Raw genomic sequence first — 18484 nt, forward strand, 5'->3', positions numbered from 1 at the left:
TCGCCAGGAGAGCATGTGGGCAGAATGTTAGAGCTCTGTGCTTCAGCATCCCAACACACACAGGGGGCTCTTAGGCTGTACCTGGGAGCTTAGAGCCGTAGGCAGCATGTCACACGTGTACATGCATGTACACATCTAAGTCTTTGTGGGAATATTCTTTTCTGTTGCATTTGGAAAATCTGAATTTTTTTCTTCCTGGTAATGCTAAGAATGATCTTGTCTATCCGTTGAGAAGTGCATGGTCTTTTAGAAATAAAACCAGTAAGATGAAAAGTCTCAGTTGAAGGATATGGATAAGGCAATATTCATATTTTTATATGGATTATATAACTTAGGATACTCTTGGAGTGTAACACTGTAACCTAGGGGGAAACATGGGGTTTGGTTCTGTCTTCCTTGAATGAAATGTGTTCTTCTAGTTTAAGAAAAAGTTGTACTTTTTCTTCCTTTGCTAACACTCTCTGAAATCTCAGAAAAGTTCATGTGTAAACTGCAGCATATTTTTGTTGGTGTTTTTATTATTCGGTTTTAATATAGGTTTTACAGGAATTTTATGCAGCCCTCTCTGTTATGAGCATGGAAGAAAATCAAATATTGCCATAATGGGATAATCTCCCTCCTGCACCCCACACCCCTGCAGAATGTTCCCAAACCAAGGATCCAGCATTCACTTCCATCATTTTAGGGTGAAAAATTAAAGCAGACACACTGCAAAAGATAAATTGTATCTGTTCTCTCCTGTTTCTCATGTCACTGACACATTGTTTGTGAAAACATGAGGAGGGAAATCATATGCAAAGAGTGTGGCCTGTGAACAGATCCCATCTGACATCAGCACCACACATGCTGTTCCCTGCAAGACAAATTCCTTGGAAAGCTGTGGCAAGGAGCTCAACAGAGCAATGACTGAGCAGAGGGATTCTCCCCTGTCTCCCTCTTGCTCTTCATCCTTGGCAACTCCTTCTTGCTGCTGTCTGGGGTTTCCATGAAATTGTAAGGTCAGTGCTCTTTTCCCTTCAGCTCTTTGCAGTGACTTCGGGTTGCTCTGTGTCTTTCTTCCTCATCTTTCAGTCTTGCTATTGATTATTGATACAGGGACAAAATAAACTCATTCCAAGCCAATTTGCATGGAGAAAAGCAGATGATTGTAGTGTGAATAGCTCAAGAATAGATCTTTCTGCCTGTTGCCCAAGCAATATTCAGGCAGCCAGGCACATTCTCTGCAATAAAAATACAGTCTAAACTATAGCAGGATTTAATTGGAAAATCAGATGTTCTGTAATTCTTGATAGCTGATTTTCTGCCAATTATAAAGTAGGATGAGCTCTATTAGAATCACAACAAAGCTTGACAAATCCTTCTTTACAGGTAATTTAATGGCTGAATGTTGGAACTGTGGCCACAAGTGGGTAAGAATCTCTTCTGAGGAGCTGTTAGTTTTATGTGAATAATTTGGAGTTGCAATGCCACTCAGTTTATGTGAACCTCCAGGTCTTCTGCTCCTCTACCTCCTGCCTTGGAGCAGGTAAAGGGAACAGAGCTCAAATGTGAGGCTCCTCCATGTCAGAATCAGAAGGAATTGGGAAATTATCCAAGTCAGTCAGAGGGAGAGGAAGAGGTGCAATTCAACCTTGGGGAAACCTACCAGGTGCTACTTAGGAAGGAAAAAAGCAAGGGAATATAATTTATATTTTCCACACTCACTGTGGGAATGTACTTAGCCCTACAGTTCTCTCCTCAAATTTAAATTTGTATTCCCAATCCCTGTGCTACTGCTCAGGCCTCTAAGCACTCTGCATGCTCTTTGGATCACTGGATTATTAATCTGTTGAAAACTGAAAATAGTTTGTTCAATTTGCAGCAGCAGTGAATTTTTACAGATTTTTTTCAAGTATTCAGAATGTTATGGGAAACAAAGAAAGACGGCAAATAATGGATGGGGTTTGGGGTTGTTCTTAATTTCCTTTTTTTTTTCCCTCATGATTATTGGGTTCACCAGCAAGGGCAAGAAGGGCTAGAAAAGTGAATAAAGAGAAAAAATAACCCTTGAAAAAGAAACTCACATTTTTCAGCTCCAAAAGACATTTAGAAAAATAAAAGAAAAGCTATTTTCTACAAACACTTTCCTTTGAAAAAGAAGTGAACAGTGGTCAACCCACTCTTCAGTAGCAGAAATATTTTTATAAGAGGCTGGACACTGAAACCATGAAGTTTTTTTAGATTTTAAGACCAGTTCCTCTACTGATTTTTTGAGTATCTGCTGTGCTTTGCAGATTTTCCTTTTCATATGTACTGTGTTCTGTTCTGTGGGCTGGGATATTAATAGGATTTGATTTGAAGCACTTTCATGAATCACGTTGCAAGCTACATTTAGCTATTCCTAACTATTACAATACCTAAAGTTTTGAGGCAATCAAATGCCATAGTAGTGGGGGCCAGGGGAAAGAATTAGGGCAGAAGATGAAAAGATTTGAATCCCTAGGAAATCACTTCACAAAACAGGTATTTGTTACTCACCTGTGCATTAGTTCCAGCAGTCTCTATGTGTAGTATGTGTACTTCTTACAAGAGCATGCAGTGATAGGGTAAGGGAAAATGGTTTTAAACTAAAAGAGGAGAAGTCTGGGTTTGATATTAGGAAAAAGTTCTTTACTCAGATGGTGCTGGGGCCCTGGCACTGATTCCTCAGGGAATCAGTGGGTACCCCATCTCTGGAAGTGTCCAAGGCCAGGTTGGATGGGGCTTGGAGCAGCCTGGGGTAGTGGAAGGTGTCCCTGCCCATGGCAGGGGGTGCAATGAGATGAACTTTAAGGTCCCTTCCAACCCAAACCATTCTGGTATTCTGTGATTTACTTCATAGCAACATTTCCAGGCTTTCTGAATGAATGATTGTTAATGTGAGGAGAAATAAACCATTTATTATAATTAATGTGTTGATTTTTTTTTTGTTATTATTGAAAAGTCTACTGAGGGAAGCGCAGCAAGGAAGCTGTTGATAGGCAGAGGAGATCACTGTAGATGTATGGCAGAGCTTGTTATGGGAAAAGAAAAGCTTGAGCTGCATGAAACAGCAAAGTAAGACTTCTGAGCTTTGCCCTGCCCTGAGGAAATGGCTCTGTGTTTGTCCCAGGGGTGACCAGTCACTTTTCAGTGTGCTTTGTCACTATTCACTGAGTTGGATCCTGTTTCCTGTCCGCAGTGGGTTTGTTTCAGGGATGCTGTGGAGCTGTGTGTCAGCAGCCAGCAGTGTGCTTTGGTCCCTCAGGGCTGCCCTGGGAGGCAGCTGAGCAGATGGGCTCCTCCTGGGTGTTCCTGTGGCAGGAGCTCCCCAGAGAGCAGCACTGCAGGTGCTGCTCTGCAGGATCAGACCAGCAGGCCCTTCAGGGGAAGGAAGGGGGAGGACAACACGCAAGGAAGAGGCAGCCAGAAGAGGAAAAGAGAGGCCCTAAATGGAGAAACAGCAGCAGCCATCTGTGTTTAGGGCTTCAGGTATAATTTTGTCTACTCTGCTGCAGGCTGCAAAGCAGTTACATCACGGGGTCTGAATGTTTTATTCTGAAAAATGGATCCACATCTTACTAGTGGCTAACATCTGAGCAAGTGGGAATGGGAACTGTGCCATAAATTTGCTTGATACCCAGTCCCTTTACCCATCAGTGCAGTGGCAAGCTATGGTGTCTCCTTTTGTGCTCCATCATTTCTTCACCAAGGCCAACTGATACCTTTTTTTCCTCCTGTTATAAAAGCCTCTTTCCTGAGTAAACTCTTAATTTATTGATGAAAGCACAATAGTCTACCTCTAGCTAAGCCACACAGAACAGCTTCAGCCCCTCACAGCTGTGTAGCACCTCTAGGGTGGAGATGCTGAATTCTCCTGGAGTTTTTCCAGGGCCTCCAGTCACTTCAGTGCTTTCAAGCTCTTCATTATGCTGTCTCCAGATATACTCTGGCCCTTGTATTTATTGATTGTTTTCCTTCCAAATCAGGTTGATAATAGCAAGCAGATTTTTGCTTAATTATGTTTATATTACTTTCTTCATCGAGTGTTTCCAATCACTGTCTAGTGATGGCAGTGTTGATCATTATCACTGATCTGACCTGGACTCCTGATTGATGTTTACTGATTCTCACATTTGTTTATCACTAGCTCATGACACTCCTCATTTTAAGAAGCATTCAGAAGTTCAGTAGGACATCTCAATGCTCTGAAAAGAAACTGAAAATGTATGACTTACTAAAAAAGATCAGTCTAAATTGCATACAACAGATTACTGAATATGTTATTTGCTTTCCAGATTTTGGTGTGCTAAAATAAAACCCTATCATTTATACATGGTGACTTGTTTTTACTTGCTCTCAGCACCACACTTGGAGTAATTTCATCTTCTGCTACAGATCTCACTGGTCCTTCTCAGCTTTCCTCTGTTGCTGAAATGTTCCCCACAAAACCACATGGGTGTAACCCCACAGATAATCAACCTTAAACCCGGCCTGAAGTTTTTATGATGGAAGAATATTCTGTATACAAGAAAAAAAACTCAAACCAAATAACCACTGCCAGAAACAGGCCAATGTTGTCAATTAACTTAGAAGCTGCATTTGAGCTCCTCTGAGAGTTATACCGCTTTTCCCTCTTTAACAATCAGGCTGGGGCTTCCCCTAAAATAGGTGGAATTGTGCACACCTTTGAGAAGCCAGGCGGTTATAAGCAGTAGAAGATGAGGTCGTTGCTTGTAAAATGCTTTACAAATTCAGAATTATCAATCACTCTTGTTAATTAACAGGTGATTTGCTAGAACCCATCAGCAGACCTCAAAAAGCCTCTGCAGGAGGGATTTTGTTAGTTCTGTCCCTTGGATTTTTAGGATGCATTCTTCAAAAATCAGCTTAGACTTAGAAAAGACATGGAAGATAATGTGCAATTATCTTTATATATATTTTATTACAGAGAAATTCACTAAGGACAAACCTCCCCAGCACATTCTCTTGTTACAACATTCTGTAAATGTCATATAAAAGCACTGCCCTCTACTGCTCAGGGGCTTTCATTAGTGAGTATTTAATTAGCAAAAAAACCCAACACTTCTTTTTAATGGGAATGATTGTATGGGCTTGCCTGTTAAAAAAAAAAAAAAAAAGGACTCTGGATCTCTTTATCAAAAGAAAAATGCTAACTTATCATTTTTGAGAAACATGAACCACCTGTGTGCTTATGTTTACATGGAGAACTGATATTTTGTCAAGAGTTTAGAAGAAGCTTTATGCATCTTCTTGGGCAGTAGTACAGGAAAACACATTTTCAAGTTATTGTACCTTTCAAAACTATCCTTAAAATCTTCCATTTTGTGAAATTGTGACTACAGGAAGGCAAAGGAATAGGAGGAATTCAAGTTGTGAAGATACAATTGTAGAAAAAGACTTGATTCCCAAAGTAAAGGCAATGCAATCTGTCCAAGCTGTCTGGAGAAAATTCTTGTTGCTATTTATCTGCTAATTTTACAATACATTTTATTAAGAAACTTAAGGTGCCAAACATGTGAAAACAACTGAAAAAGATGCAGAAATACTGTTAATAGAGTCACAGCAAAATAGGGATGTGACAGCCATTAAATCATAGGAAGCAGGATATCACACCTGGCACTAAACTAGGTTTTAACAAAATCCAGTATTTTCCAGAGCAAATGTGAGCTTAACTTTATACCTGTGCCTTGTGACTCCTTTTTATAAAGATGAAATTTGGACTCATTAGCCAATAGAGAACTTCAGCTCATCCCAACCAATTGGGGGCACCTAACCATTATAAATGGCCTCTGAGGCAGGTGGGCTTGCTTACTCCTTGGCAGTGTTTCTGTTTTGGGAGAAATATCTGAGGAGAGAAGATTTTTTTTTTTTTTTTTTGTGTGAAGCTTGTGATGTTGAAAGAGTTGTAAATTATGGAAGCTTTCTGGAGTTTAGTTAACATGTTTCAGGTAAAGTTGGGGTTTTTTTAAGGCATGTTTTTATTGTGCTAATTGTTGGTATGAACTGTAAAGTTGTTTTGGCTTTGTATTCCTATGTAAGTAGTGGGTTGTGGTTGAATATTGGTTTTTAGTAGTGTTATAGCTATTTAAAACTTTAATTTGGTTTGGGGAGTCTCATTAGCAGAGGTAATGAATCTTCTACAGAGTATATGAATATGCAGGTTAACCACAATGGACTTCTTAATAAACAAAAGATAAATATATTTGTTCTCCTATGTTGCACCTCTTATTAAAAAAATCTTTTGTGGAAGAAATAGTTTTCTTTGTGAAGGCACAAAGCAAAATCTGTGAAGCTTGCTCTCAAGGGTTTTCTAGGTGGAGGAAGGCTAAGATAACCTTGCCATCATCTCTGTGCAACCCAAAATTTGTTGTAGCTTAAGAGTTACAGCTTTTGCTTTGTTTAGGCTTAAGATGACAGCAGCACTGCTTGTGGAGCTGTGCCTGATGAACAAGCTCCTGTGTTCTGGGAGCAAAATCTGCTGTGAAGGCAAACAATCTGCCTCTCCTGAGTCTGCTTGGCTTGCAAATGCTGCTGGCCATCAGTGACTAATGGCCTCAGAGCTTGCTTTCTCTGTGGACTTCTCCTTATGCCAGTGACACAGTTCTTGAGTAGCTTCTTTATTGTCTTAAATAAAACACAGTTTCTGAAAGAGACTTTTAGAACCTTTTCTCCCAGCCCTGGCTTCTGTCCCTGTCATTATAGAAGGGAATTCTGGTTGCTAATGAGCTTTCTCTTCCTTGCTGTCTTTTATTATGAAAGGTGTGTGGCTGAGTAAGCTTGATTTTGCTTTTAAAATCTCACTAAATTTGTAGTACCTATGGAGGACAGCTGTGAGTTTTGTGACTAAAATGACCTGTAAGCTTTTTTCCCTCCCTAAATGTGCTGCAGCCCTTAATTAAGATAAACAGGGATGCTACTGGCCTGAGTGTTTCTTAAGCCTCTGAGTCTCTGTGGTGGTGTTTGCTGCAGAGTAGCTGCTGTATCTGTGGTCTCCATTGTTTGTATTTTACTGTGCACTGCTGTAGTTATCTGTTGTTTTAATGTGCTGGACCAGCCTCATAAAATGTACCTTTAAAGGTGTGTATTTATTATTTTTCCCCTTGATTTAACATTTTACTAGGTGACATTTTGGGGGCTGTGCTCTAATAATGCTTAATCCTGATAACTAGTAAATAGGAAGTTGCACTTCCTTGAGTTGAACTCACCTATTGAGCTGGGAAGGGATTTGGAGGGCCCTTAACTTAAAACAACGGGGTTGATTGCACCTTTCACTTAGTCACGTTGTGAAGGGACTTCTCTCCAAAGGAATTAAATGGTTCCTAGTTCTCAGCTGTGTCATTGCAGGGTCTTTTGAAAGTGTCTTTACTAGCCCTAGGGAAAGTGTTGGAAGCAGTGGCTGAGTTGCAGTTCAGCTTAATCACCCAGGGAAGGGCTGTTACCTTAAGCAGGGTGAGAGCCTGGAGAATCAAGCACTTGGTAACTTCTTTAATTTCACTCTTCCTCTTGCACAGAAGTAGCACAGGCAGAATGTGATGAAAACTAGAAAATCCTTGATTTAAGGACACCACCTCATAGAAACTGTACCTAATTGTTTTAGGCCATGGCTTGGAAAAGTTCTTGTTTATAGACCTATTTCTAGATAATCACTGCTTAATAATCATGACGATAATAAAAACATGAGAAATGTGATGTTTTGTGTGGTGTTTGGCTGTAAATGGGAGATCGAGACATTATTTGTTTGGGTGTGGCTGTTCTGTGTTTTGTTATGACACGCTTGGTTTAGGGAATAAAAAGCAGAGCTTTTTCATGCCAGTTTAAAGGCTTAGCCAAACGGCTGGGGATTTATCTTGCAGATCAGATGCCGAAGGCTGGCTTGGTTCAGCTTGGGAGGCAACACAGGTTTTGCCCTCCCCTCTCTGTTCCATCTTTCCTGTAAATTGACAGAGGGCCTTGGAAAGCGCTGGACTCTTCCCGTCAGACACCAGTGAATGCTCAGCAAAAGTTCAACAGCAGAGTACAGAAACACCAGATCCGTGCCTGGCCTGCCATTCCCAAACAAGCTGGGCTTTGTTTCGAGCAGGACCTTTCTGGAATGGGGAATAATCCCGCGGGGTGAGTGCTGCCTGGGGCTGGGAATGCAGCTGACTGCCCTGGGCTCTCCCATCCTCTCTTGCAGAGCGCGGCCATGGGGGATGCAGAGCCCGGGGCTGCTCGCTGCCGGCTCTTCGATTCCAGCATGAGGAGCGTGGCCAGGAGGCTGAGGACTTTCCAGCAGTGGCCTCCCACTGCCCCTGTGTCTGCCCGGGACCTGGTGGAGGCTGGATTTTTCTACGTGGGCCCCGGGGATGAAGTGCAGTGTTTCTGCTGTGGTGGTGTCCTGAAGGACTGGAGACCTGGTGATTGCCCCATAACAGAGCACGTGCGGTTCTTCCCTTCCTGTAAATACATCCGTGGTGAGGATGTTGGGAACCAGGAGATGCTGTCCCTGCAGGAGATCTTTGACACTGTGGATGGGCAGTTCCTGAGTGTCTTGCAGGGGATAGTCAGTGAGGAGACAGCCCTGCCCAACGAGCCAGAGTACCCCGAGATGGTGACAGAGGAGATGAGACTGTCTACATTTGAGAACTGGCCACAAAATTCCAGCGTGCATCCAGAGCAACTGGCTAGAGCAGGGTTCTTTTACACAGGTAGGTGGGAAATGTTCTTTACTCTTACTCGAGTTAACTTTTGAAAGTTTCACTGTTTTATTGCTCTTACAAATACCTGCGTGCACATGTATTGTAGTTAAAAACCACATCCTTCCTTCTGCCTGTGCTGTTCCTCTTGCTGCTTGTGCAGAACTCATTTCAGTGTTTAACTCCTGTTTGGGTACTGAGGGGTCCACTAGTAAATACCTCCTTGCCTGCAGGAGAGGAAAAGGTGATGTGTTTTAAACAGATGTTTACAGACAGAAAAGTTGTGCTTTAAGATCCATTGAGTGTATTTATTCCTTGCACTTCTAGAAGGACTTGAGGAGCTTGCTTAGTGCGTCATGTTTTGGATAGGCTGTGTCTTGCACTGGAGCCTTTTCTTCTCAAAACCCCAAATCTGAGTGACAACTGTGTTGAGTCAGCCCCTCTGGCTGTTGCTGTCACTTGTTTCTCTAAGGACTCTTAATCTGAAATACAGAAATCGGATCCTTTTTTTTGTTGAGGAAAACTGGCAACATTTATTGTAATCACATGCATGTGAATATCAATATAATGGCGTTCTTTCCCTTTGAGAATGATTTGCTGGTTAGCCAACAGGTTTGAAGAGATATTCCTCTCTGAATTGACCAGCCAGAGGAATTATTTGCTCTATGGCAGATTTGTGGTTAGTGAGCAAAGTGTGTTCACAGGTGTAACTAATTACAGCTCTGCCCCAAAGGCAGGCAGGGGGATTGGCTGGGGTGTTGTGCATGGGAGCTTAGCTGCTCCCATGGCTACTGCCTGTTAGCTTGTGATCCCCTTCTAGAATCATCTCAGCCAGCTCTGGGAGCTCAGACTGAGTTCCTGCCCCTGTACAATGTGCACTGTGTTAGTAAATTGTCATGTGTTCATCTCTTCTGTCCAAAGCCTGTGTTTTGTGCTGAGTCTCACCCAGGGTTAGCGTAGGGCTTGTAGTGTCTCGGGTATCAAATAAATAATTGCTTGCTCTCCCTTTCAGGACGAGGAGATGTAGTGAGGTGTTTTTACTGTGATGGAGGAGTGAGGAGCTGGTCCTTTGGAGATGATCCTTGGAGGGAACATGCCAAATGGTACCCAGAGTAAGTCAGTCTTGGTTAACAAATACCCTTCCTAGCAAGGCCAAAAGATAAGTCATGCATTTCACACTGATACTTTTCTTTTGTAGGATAGAAATGTTTATATCCTCTCACCTTAAAAGCAAAATAAAATGTTCAAGCTCAGGTGGAATGGCACAGTTCAGACCTGAGATTCTCTAATTTGACCTAGAGTTCATCATCTAAGAGTTCAATTAAAAGAACTTTCTTTGACATCAAGAAGAGCTTTCATTACTCCTACTCTGAGGTACAAGAAGAGATGTACTGTAAGCCTTGGGTTCTGCAGCAGTTCTTGTTTCTTTCCTGTGAACTGCTCTCTCATCACAGTTCCTGTGGTCTATTCTAAAGCGTGTTACAACTGAGCTCATCTTGGGCCAAAATGGAGACTGAATTAAGGGGGAGGGAATCATGATCCTCTTACTGTCAGCCTTTGTGCAAGAGATGGGCAGGTGACACACCTGGTACCCTGTCTTTAATGGATATATAGAGGTTTGCTCATTGCCCATTACACCCTTTTGATTCTAAATTTCAAACTGCTACTTGCACTTGGGAGAGCCTGTACTAATATATTTCAACTTTTCTGCTCCTAGGTGTGAATTTTTACTGCACTCAAGAGGGAGAGAGTTTGTTAACAGCGTTCAGGCGACATTTTCTGGCACCCTGCTGGCTCCTGTGAGTTATGAACATTTTGTGTGTAGTGGATTAGGTTTGGTAAATGGGAGGGTTTTGAACACATGCTTCTCTTTCTGTATCATTTTCAGAGGCATTCCTGGGATCAGACTGAGCAAGACTCCTCTCCTACCCAAGGTCAGTGCTGTAATTCCATGGTGTTTTATCTTCTGGTGAATGTGATGTAGTCTCAGTTCCACCAGCCCACCTCAGCTGCTCTGCCCTATGTACACATGGTGCTTGTGAGATGTTTTGATATTATAGAAGCTGTTTCACTTTGGTTTTAAGAAATGGTCTCTAGCTCAAGAAACAAAATTACTCGTTCTTTTGAGACCTCTTAGTGAAAGGCCAGAAACACTTATCTAGTCTGGATAATCATGTGAGTTGTGAGTCCTTCCCTAACTTACCTTTGGCTTTTGATGCTCTTGCTGTTGATTCTGTCTGTAAAGCCCTTCCCTACAACACTTTAAACATGCTTAATAAGAAACCAGAGAACAGTAGAGGGTCTAGATGTTCATGAAAACGTTGTTCCTGGGATTTATTCCCATTTATCAGTTGCTCCCACAAATGTAAGTAGGTGAAGTTTGGCTCCCATAAGCTTGAGCAAGACTTGAGCCTTTGAAGAGACTGCCAGCTGAATTTCCTACTTCTGTTGTTACTGATGAATGGTTGAGGTAGGAGAGGCTTCAATTGGGATGTTCCACTTGATGCTCATGAAAGCAGTTCTGAGGCTTCTGTTCTGGGGTGTGAAAACAGAGATAAGGATTCTGGAGTGATGCCAAACACAGAAGACTGTTCACTGATAAAGTGAAATAAAGCATCCAAAACAAGTGTCTGGGCTTTTACAGACATGGCTTTGATTCACTTCCTTGTGAATTATGATTTGAAGTAAAAAGTAAATGTGGAAGTTAATCTAGCTAAGTGGATAGCTTGAGAAGTGTTCTAGGATATATTAATGCCATTTTATGTAGAACACCTTTAAGAAATGGCACTTTTTTTTTGCCCAAATCTCTGCCTTTTTGGTAAAGCACCTGTTCACTGCTTTACAGATCCTCTGAGGGACTGGAAATTGCTGGCTCATCCTTCTGGGGATCAGAGCCTTATAGTGCAGAATGTCCTGCAGATGGGCTTTGACCCCACCTGCGTGGCAAACCTGGTAGAGAATAAATTTGTGCTGACTGGGACTTTCTACCTGTCTGAGTCTGAGCTGATTTCAGACCTGCTGCAGTCAGGCTGGGGGGCCAGCAGCAGTGCAGGAAGAAGGAGAGGTAGGCCTGACTCACAGCTGGGCTGGAGGGTGTTTAACCTCTTCCTCACTGCCCCTGGAGCACTGCTGGGAGGGTCCTGAGGGTCTACCTTCACTCTGCCCAGGCTGGAATTGAGGGGTAATGCCCCCAAGCCTGCCTTTCCTTGGGAGCCTGAGCAATGAGGTTCTGAGTTAAAGAAACCTGGAGAAGCTGTGGTTGCTGGGATGTCAGTGGCTGTATCTGCCTGCACTGGGCTGTGGTGGGGATATCCTTGGTGTTTTCTGCTACCCTCAGACCTGCAGTAACTGGCAGCTCCACAATGTACAGGCTTGTGCACAAATGATCCAGGCACAGCCAGTTGTATGAAGTAAAGCTCCTAGAATGGATGATCACTCTAAGCCTATTTAAAATTGGAATCAATAACCTGTTTAGAAATAGCCATAGTTCTTGTCTAGATAATACATTTTTTCCTTAACTTCTGTTTTGTGAAGTCTGTTTGCCAAGTGAAGTTCACTTGAAGGTGCAGTTCCAAAGCTCCTGCCCCCACAGCATGGTCTGCCACTTCTGTAGCTAACATGGAAAAAATGCCACAAAACTAAAGTTTTGATTAAATAGTAGCACAAGAGCTGGAATGACCAGCTGATGTGATAGATAAACCACCTTTGAGGAGAGAATGTATGTGGACAGACAGGCCTTGGCAAGGAGGTGAACTCACATAGCTGCTGAAGCACCACAGAGAACATCAGCCATGCCAGGCCGAGATAAGAAATTTTTAACCAAATGCTTCTGAGGTTCAGGGTATTTAATCTTTTCACAAAGCACTGTCAGGAAAGGGATAAAGGAGGTAGCATTGAATACCATCTTCTTTTCTGGTTGTACAGGTGCTGTTCAGAGAGAGACTGGAACATCAAGACAAGAAATGCGACCTGTGCAGCAAAAGGAATCAGGTGCTCTGGGCTGGCAGTGTGGGGAATTGAGCTTAAGCATAACTGGGAGGAGTTCTAGAATAACAGTATCAGTAGTCATTCTAACTAATTTCTTAAATTTTGAAGGGGACTGTGTGCTAGTTTGAGTGGTACCTGAGCACAGGAACCCTTACTCATGGATTGGAGTGCCCCTGTGAAGCAGCTGTTACAAAAAAATCCAGTTTATGGGGATAATTTGTGTACCACAGTAAATGCTGTTGATCTGTGTCCTGCTCAGTCCAGTGAGTGTAGATAAGCTGAATCTTGTGTAGATAAGCCAGTCTACAATAGCTGCAGTTTTTTCAGCTTAAATGAAACTTGCCTTAGAGGTACTTTTGCCATCTTCACAGTCTCTGAACAAAACAATGGGCAAGTTGCAGTGTGACTTCCTAAGCTGTCACAACCAGCACTCTGGAGCTGTGACAAAACACTAACAGTTTGGGCTTTTGGTTTGTTTTTTTTTTTTTTTTCTTTTTTTGGTAAAGATGAGTCTCAGCTGAGCACAGAAGAAAAGCTCCGCCGGCTGCAAGAGGAGAGGATGTGCAAAGTGTGCATGGACAAAGATGTGTCTGTTGTGTTTGTTCCCTGTGGCCACCTGGTAGCTTGTGAAGAATGTGCCCTCCATTTGAGGCTGTGTCCCATCTGCAGAGCTGTCATCCAGGGCAGTGTGAGAGCCTTCATGTCCTGAGCCGTGGTGAACCCAAAGGGGAAGATAAATCCATACAACTCATTGATCACTCAGCAGAAGGAGAAAATAAGTAATTGCTGGAGCAATCTTATTTGCAGGGTGGCCTGGCATAAGTGTAAAAACTCACTGAATGTGTCTCCCATGCACAGTGTTGCTAGGAAGAGCTGCTGGTTTGATCTACTCTTGCTTTAGGACTGCTCCAGGAAAACTCTGCTGGGTTCTTTAGTCCTCCAAAATGAGGCTTTTATTGACAGAGATTCCTCTTCTCCACATTTTTGTGTTCTCAAGTGAACCTTTGCTCTGTGTTGAAATCAAAGACGGTTTTCAGCAGACTCTGGTTTTTTCTCACTTAGCAGCTGTCTAGAGATTATTCTCTTAGAGATTCCTTCAGGAAGTTTGATTGAAAATGGGAGTGTTTTTTGTACAAAATGCATTCCACTGGGACTAGAATACTCGGCAACAATGTGTTGTGGGGGAGGGAGTATCTATCTTTTTCTTCCCTTTTTGCTTTTTTTTCCCCCTCCCCTTTTTGTTGAATTTTCAACAACTGATGAAATGTTTCAGTAATACTCAAATTTGCATAACTAAGTGGAAGAGTCTGGCCTAACTCTCCAAGCTCTCTGCTCTCAGCTGACCTCCGCTGGTGGAACGTTCTGTGCTCAGGGTCACTGGATGGTTTCCTAGAAGCTTCTTATGGAGCTCTTCCCTGGCTGTTGGGTATTGTCCTGGTAGAAAAAAGCTCTGGAAATACACCTTTTTAGAACATCTGTTTGCTGGCTAAACTAGTGATTCTTATTTAAAATGGAATAATCTATCATGTAGCCAAAGAGAGCAAGTTTCATCCACAATATCCCTTGTTAAGTGAAGGGAAAGGAAATAAGTTTTTAAAAATAAACTGTTCTTTTTCATGGAATAAAATTTTTCCTTTATTTAACTTAGAGGTCTGAGTATCTGATTCTAGTACAATTCCCCACTGAGGGAGGGGTGTGGTGATGTCCTGTAGGATGTTGGAGTGACATCAGGTTGTAAATCACATCTGTCCTTCAGTGCTACATGGGCATGAGTAAGAAAAGCAGTTGTTCTTACCATCCTTTAGTATCCTTTGGAATTTACCAGACATGTGGTTTGTAGAGCCTTAGAATGGTTTGGTTGGAAGGGGCCTTAAAACTCATCTCTTTCCAACCCCCTGCCATGGGCAGGGACACCTTCCACTGCCCCAGGTTGCTCCAAGCCCCTTCCAGCCTGGCCTGGGACACTTCCAGGGATCCAGGGGCAGCCACAGCTTCTCTGGGCACCCTGTGTCAGGGCCTCACCACCCTCACAGGGAAGAACTTGGCTCCTCAAGATTCTCTGAAACTGCAAAAGAAGGGATCAGGATGAAGGAGAATAAGGATCTGATACATGAAACTGTGCAAATGTAGAATAATTCTGATCTGAACTCTACAAAGAGTTTTGGTGGGTGGTTCTTTAGTGTATTTGTGGCTCTGGAACTGCTTCTCTTTGGTTCCAGCTCTGGTTGCCAAACAGCTTAGGGGCTTGCCTGTGAGTCACTTTAAGATGTCATTATCTGTGGATCCCATGGGAGGGCAGCTCTCTTCATCCCTGCCCTCAGAAGAAGGGAATATTAGCACAGTTCTTGGCAAAGATGAGAGGAATTATGATTTGAGTGGTTTAAACTCTGCAACTCTTGGAGGAATTGGTTGGGTCTCTGCCAGACAGCAGCTTTCCTAGGGAACAGAATGTCACCACCATGCCAAATTAGGTCTTGTCTGGATTCAGGATATCATTGGCTTTGTTTTGCCTCTATAAATACAGCACAAATTTATAGTTTAAATAGATGTGCTAATCTGAGAAGGGAAGACACCAGCTCAGTGCTGGAACAGTGTTACTCCTCCCAAACTCACCTGGGTGTGACTGGAACTGCAGTGTGAGAATGGTGAATGGCCTTTCCACCCCAGGGAAAGGGAGGAGCTGGTTTGTTTTCCTGCGGGGAAATGTCCCTTCAGAACCAGGTACCACGTTGTTCTTTGAGAAGCATCTCCAGTGATGCCTGTCCCCAACAGAGGGCACTCCGAAACTGGAGATAAGGGAACCCACAACCTTCACTGCTCCTGGATCACACGGAGGATGGGTGGGATGGGGTGGAACGGGCTGGCAGTCCCTGCCCTCCCAGAGCACTGTACTCTGTCACCTTGAGGTGCTCAGTGAGTCCAGCACAAGCCGACCACGAGGGGCTCTCAGGAATAATGCATGGGCTGGCAGTCCCTGCCCTCACAGAGCACCGTACTCTGTCACCTTGAGGTGCTCAGAGTGAGTCCAGCACAAGCCGACCACGAGGGGCTCTCAGGAATAATGGCTCTGCTAATGAAACCTGGAGGAGATAATTAAGTGTGGAATATGACCCTTGGTAGCTTTGCCTCTTCTCAGACCCATTTTTTTTGAAATTATGATTAATGGCAGTCATTGATACTGTGTGTTATAGGCTTACCTGAAGATGGGTTTGGTGTTTATTTTACCTCTGTTAATTGGTGCTTTATGCTACAATGAACAATTGAGTGGTAGTTCTGAAGTGACTCAGTCATCACACTTTTATTTCATTGACCTTTACCAGTGGGTATTAAAGCCAAGGGGCAACGCTGTTAAGTGCAGAGTTTGATGCTTTATCTCTTTGGAGTGCTTGGTAAGTGGTTTTGATCAGTTTAATTGGTGAAAGTGGCATCAGAGCTTGGTCAGTTGAAGAGGTGTAGTGTTAAAAACCTGCAGATCTCAATTCCCAAAGTTCCCTCCTCTGACCATCTAGAGGAATTGCTTCCTGAAACTACCAGTAAAATGTTTCAGGTATTCAGAGATGAAACTGTCCTTTTTCCACCACCTGTGCTGAATTTTGATTGTTCCCAAACAAGGCTGACAAAGACTGCTGGTATCTGATTGATAATATTCTCTCTGAGGAAAAGAAATCATATTAAACCCAAAATGTGTGAAGTCAGTGCTTAATGAGAAAAGGAAAGATTAATTTGAGAAGACCCAAACAAATGATAAACCTTCCTGGGAAAATCTCATTGAATAGAGGATGTGTATTCTTCTTCTCCTTTTTGTTTTTCTGCCTCTCCAGGGAACATTAGGTGGGCAGACAGGAATGAGTGTGATCCAGAAAGAAAGTGAATAAAGGAGAGGTGGAGAAAGAATTCTATGTGTGTGCACATGGCTGTGTGTATCTCAAAATGGAGAGTAGCTTGTATTTCGTTGGTATTTTTAAACTTGGTAGTGATAACAATATTAGTAATAAAGGAGGTAGGTGTGTTTTGTCATGCAGAGCTATCAGGGTTGAGCTTTTTTCTTTGAGGTATTAAACTAGGATGAAACTAGTTGTCTGTTTTTCTCAGTCAGAAGCTGTGGATTTTGGTGCCTAAAAGAAGGGAAAAGACACCCTACAGAAAACACCATTTTTACTTGCAGCTGCACCCAAGCAGAACTTAGGATGTTTGGGTATCTGGAACAGAACTTGCACAGAAGCAAAAAATACTCTCTCAGATCTTATATATTTGGAGTTTATAAAAGACAATTTTGCTTCCTGGGCCCAGTGGAATGAGAGAAAAAAAAAAAAAAAGCTGCATCATTCTTTCATTTAGCACTTAATGTTTTTATTTTTGTTTTTAATTCTTCCCTCACACTTCTCCCTAGCATGGCTTCAAGCTTGACCCTTCTGAAGAGCATTTCTCAAAAAATGCCACGTAATCCCAAACAAATTAGGCAAGACAATAATGAATTGCAACAGCACTTGAAGTATCAGCCCAAAAAGGCCAGGGCTGGCTGACGACTGCTCCTCCTCTGCTTTTGACACTTAACATGCTGGGAGACACAGCTAACCAAACTGACTTGGTTTTGTTGTTCTTTTTAATCAACTGCTGCAGCTCATTAATGCAACTTAATTACACTTGTATTCCCCCTCCAGCCCTCTCCCTCCCCTCAAAAAGCCTGTCATAAATGAAGCTCTTCCACCAGGCTGTTACCGTGGAATAGGTGTGGCTCTAGGTGAAGAAGGCAGGTGCAAACCCACCTCTGCTCCATGAGGAACTGGGCCTTTTCCAGAGCCTGCAGCAGGATTCAGCTACCCCAGGGTTAATTTAACGTAGCTGGGCAGACCCAGAGTAAGCTACAGCTGCTCCAAGAACGGCTGGGCTGGCTGGAAGGGGGTGAAGCTGCGTGCTGAGTGAAGAGCTGATGGCTGCAGTAGTTTCCAGCTGTTCAGCATTACAGGAGCCAGGCCACAGAACCCTGAGCTCCAGGACAAAAGCCTACTGCCATGTCTACAGAGCAAGGGGGTCCTGGCTGGGTGGGGACAAAGGAGGGAAACGTTCTCACCTATAACTTAGAACCCAACAATGCCTAAGTAACTCAAGTGTAAAGAGCCCCCGCCTCATTTTATACAGGCAGGGAGGAGATGAAGTTGTGTTAGGGGATTTAGGCTCTGTTCAGAAAAAGGGAGGAAACTAACTACGGAAAATATGAAATGTCCCAGGGTGTTACGCAGTGCTTCCTTCCTTCTGGATCCAGGGCACAAGGAAGCAGCTCCAACTTCAACTGTAGCTCTTGAGAGAGGCTCGTGGTGAACTTGTTCTGCCAGAGGTCTTTAGGCCTGTGCCATTTCTGGGCCAGTACCAGCAGACCGTGGTAGGAAAGGTTCGTCAGGGCACTTGGAGGATTAAAAACCAACTGTGTGGCCATTCTTTGATGTACATTCATTGCGTTTGAAAAGAAGACAAGGAACGAAAAAATGGAGTGGAGTTCACCATCCTGCATTTCCTCTGCCAAAGATCCAGGCCCCAGGGGACTGTTTCCTGCAGCACCTTTGGTGGAGTGCAAGGTTTATCCATCCTCTGGCTCCTCTTCACTTACGCAGGCCTATAAAAGAGGAAAAAAGGTGAAGGCAGGCTGTGAGTGTGGAGCAAGTGCTCAATGGCTGTCTTTATGCAGCAGAAATGGTGTGGAAATAATGAGAACAATTTTTTCTTTCCTCTTCTGGACTTTTAAATATGATTGACTACAGATGAGGAATAGGATTGAGAGCTTACAAGTAATGTGGTTAAGTAGG

At 43.1% G+C, this 18484-nt stretch overlaps 2 protein-coding genes across 3 annotated transcripts in view; one reads left to right on the forward strand and one right to left on the reverse strand.

The window, feature by feature from the left end:
* Positions 1-5933: 5933 nt before the first annotated feature.
* Positions 5934-13406, forward strand: BIRC7 (baculoviral IAP repeat containing 7). The gene is made up of 8 exons (XM_041399163.1): positions 5934-5969; positions 8198-8708; positions 9709-9808; positions 10414-10495; positions 10585-10630; positions 11542-11760; positions 12621-12686; positions 13190-13406. Exons 1-8 carry the CDS (start codon positions 5934-5936, stop codon positions 13390-13392), a joined length of 1263 nt encoding a protein of 420 aa, XP_041255097.1. The 3' UTR covers positions 13393-13406.
* Positions 13407-17015: 3609 nt separating this feature from the next.
* Positions 17016-18484, reverse strand: part of NKAIN4 (sodium/potassium transporting ATPase interacting 4) — a 50898-nt gene continuing 49429 nt past the window's right edge. For both annotated transcript variants that reach the window (XR_005952240.1, XM_041399162.1), the window contains one exon: positions 17016-18294. Coding sequence is in view for 1 of the 2 variants with exons in the window: in XM_041399162.1 (XP_041255096.1) it covers positions 18285-18294 (10 nt within the window). In the remaining variant the exon portion in view is untranslated. The remainder of the gene's footprint in view (positions 18295-18484) is intronic.

The sequence above is a fragment of the Onychostruthus taczanowskii genome, unplaced genomic scaffold (genome assembly GCF_017590055.1).
Source record: "Onychostruthus taczanowskii isolate IOZ18803 unplaced genomic scaffold, ASM1759005v1 scaffold157, whole genome shotgun sequence".
NCBI classification, from domain to species: Eukaryota; Metazoa; Chordata; class Aves; order Passeriformes; family Passeridae; genus Onychostruthus; species Onychostruthus taczanowskii.

What these genes read in the sequence shown, in the direction of transcription:
- BIRC7 (XM_041399163.1), top strand. Translation starts at nt 5,934, where the DNA reads ATGGAAGCTTTCTGGAGTTTAGTTAACATGTTTCAG. An exon ending in GTTTAGTTAACATGTTTCAG is followed by an intron (nt 5,970 to 8,197) that starts GTAAAGTTGGGG and finishes CCTCTCTTGCAG; the next exon opens with AGCGCGGCCATGGGGGATGC. An exon ending in CAGTGCAGGAAGAAGGAGAG is followed by an intron (nt 11,761 to 12,620) that starts GTAGGCCTGACT and finishes CTGGTTGTACAG; the next exon opens with GTGCTGTTCAGAGAGAGACT.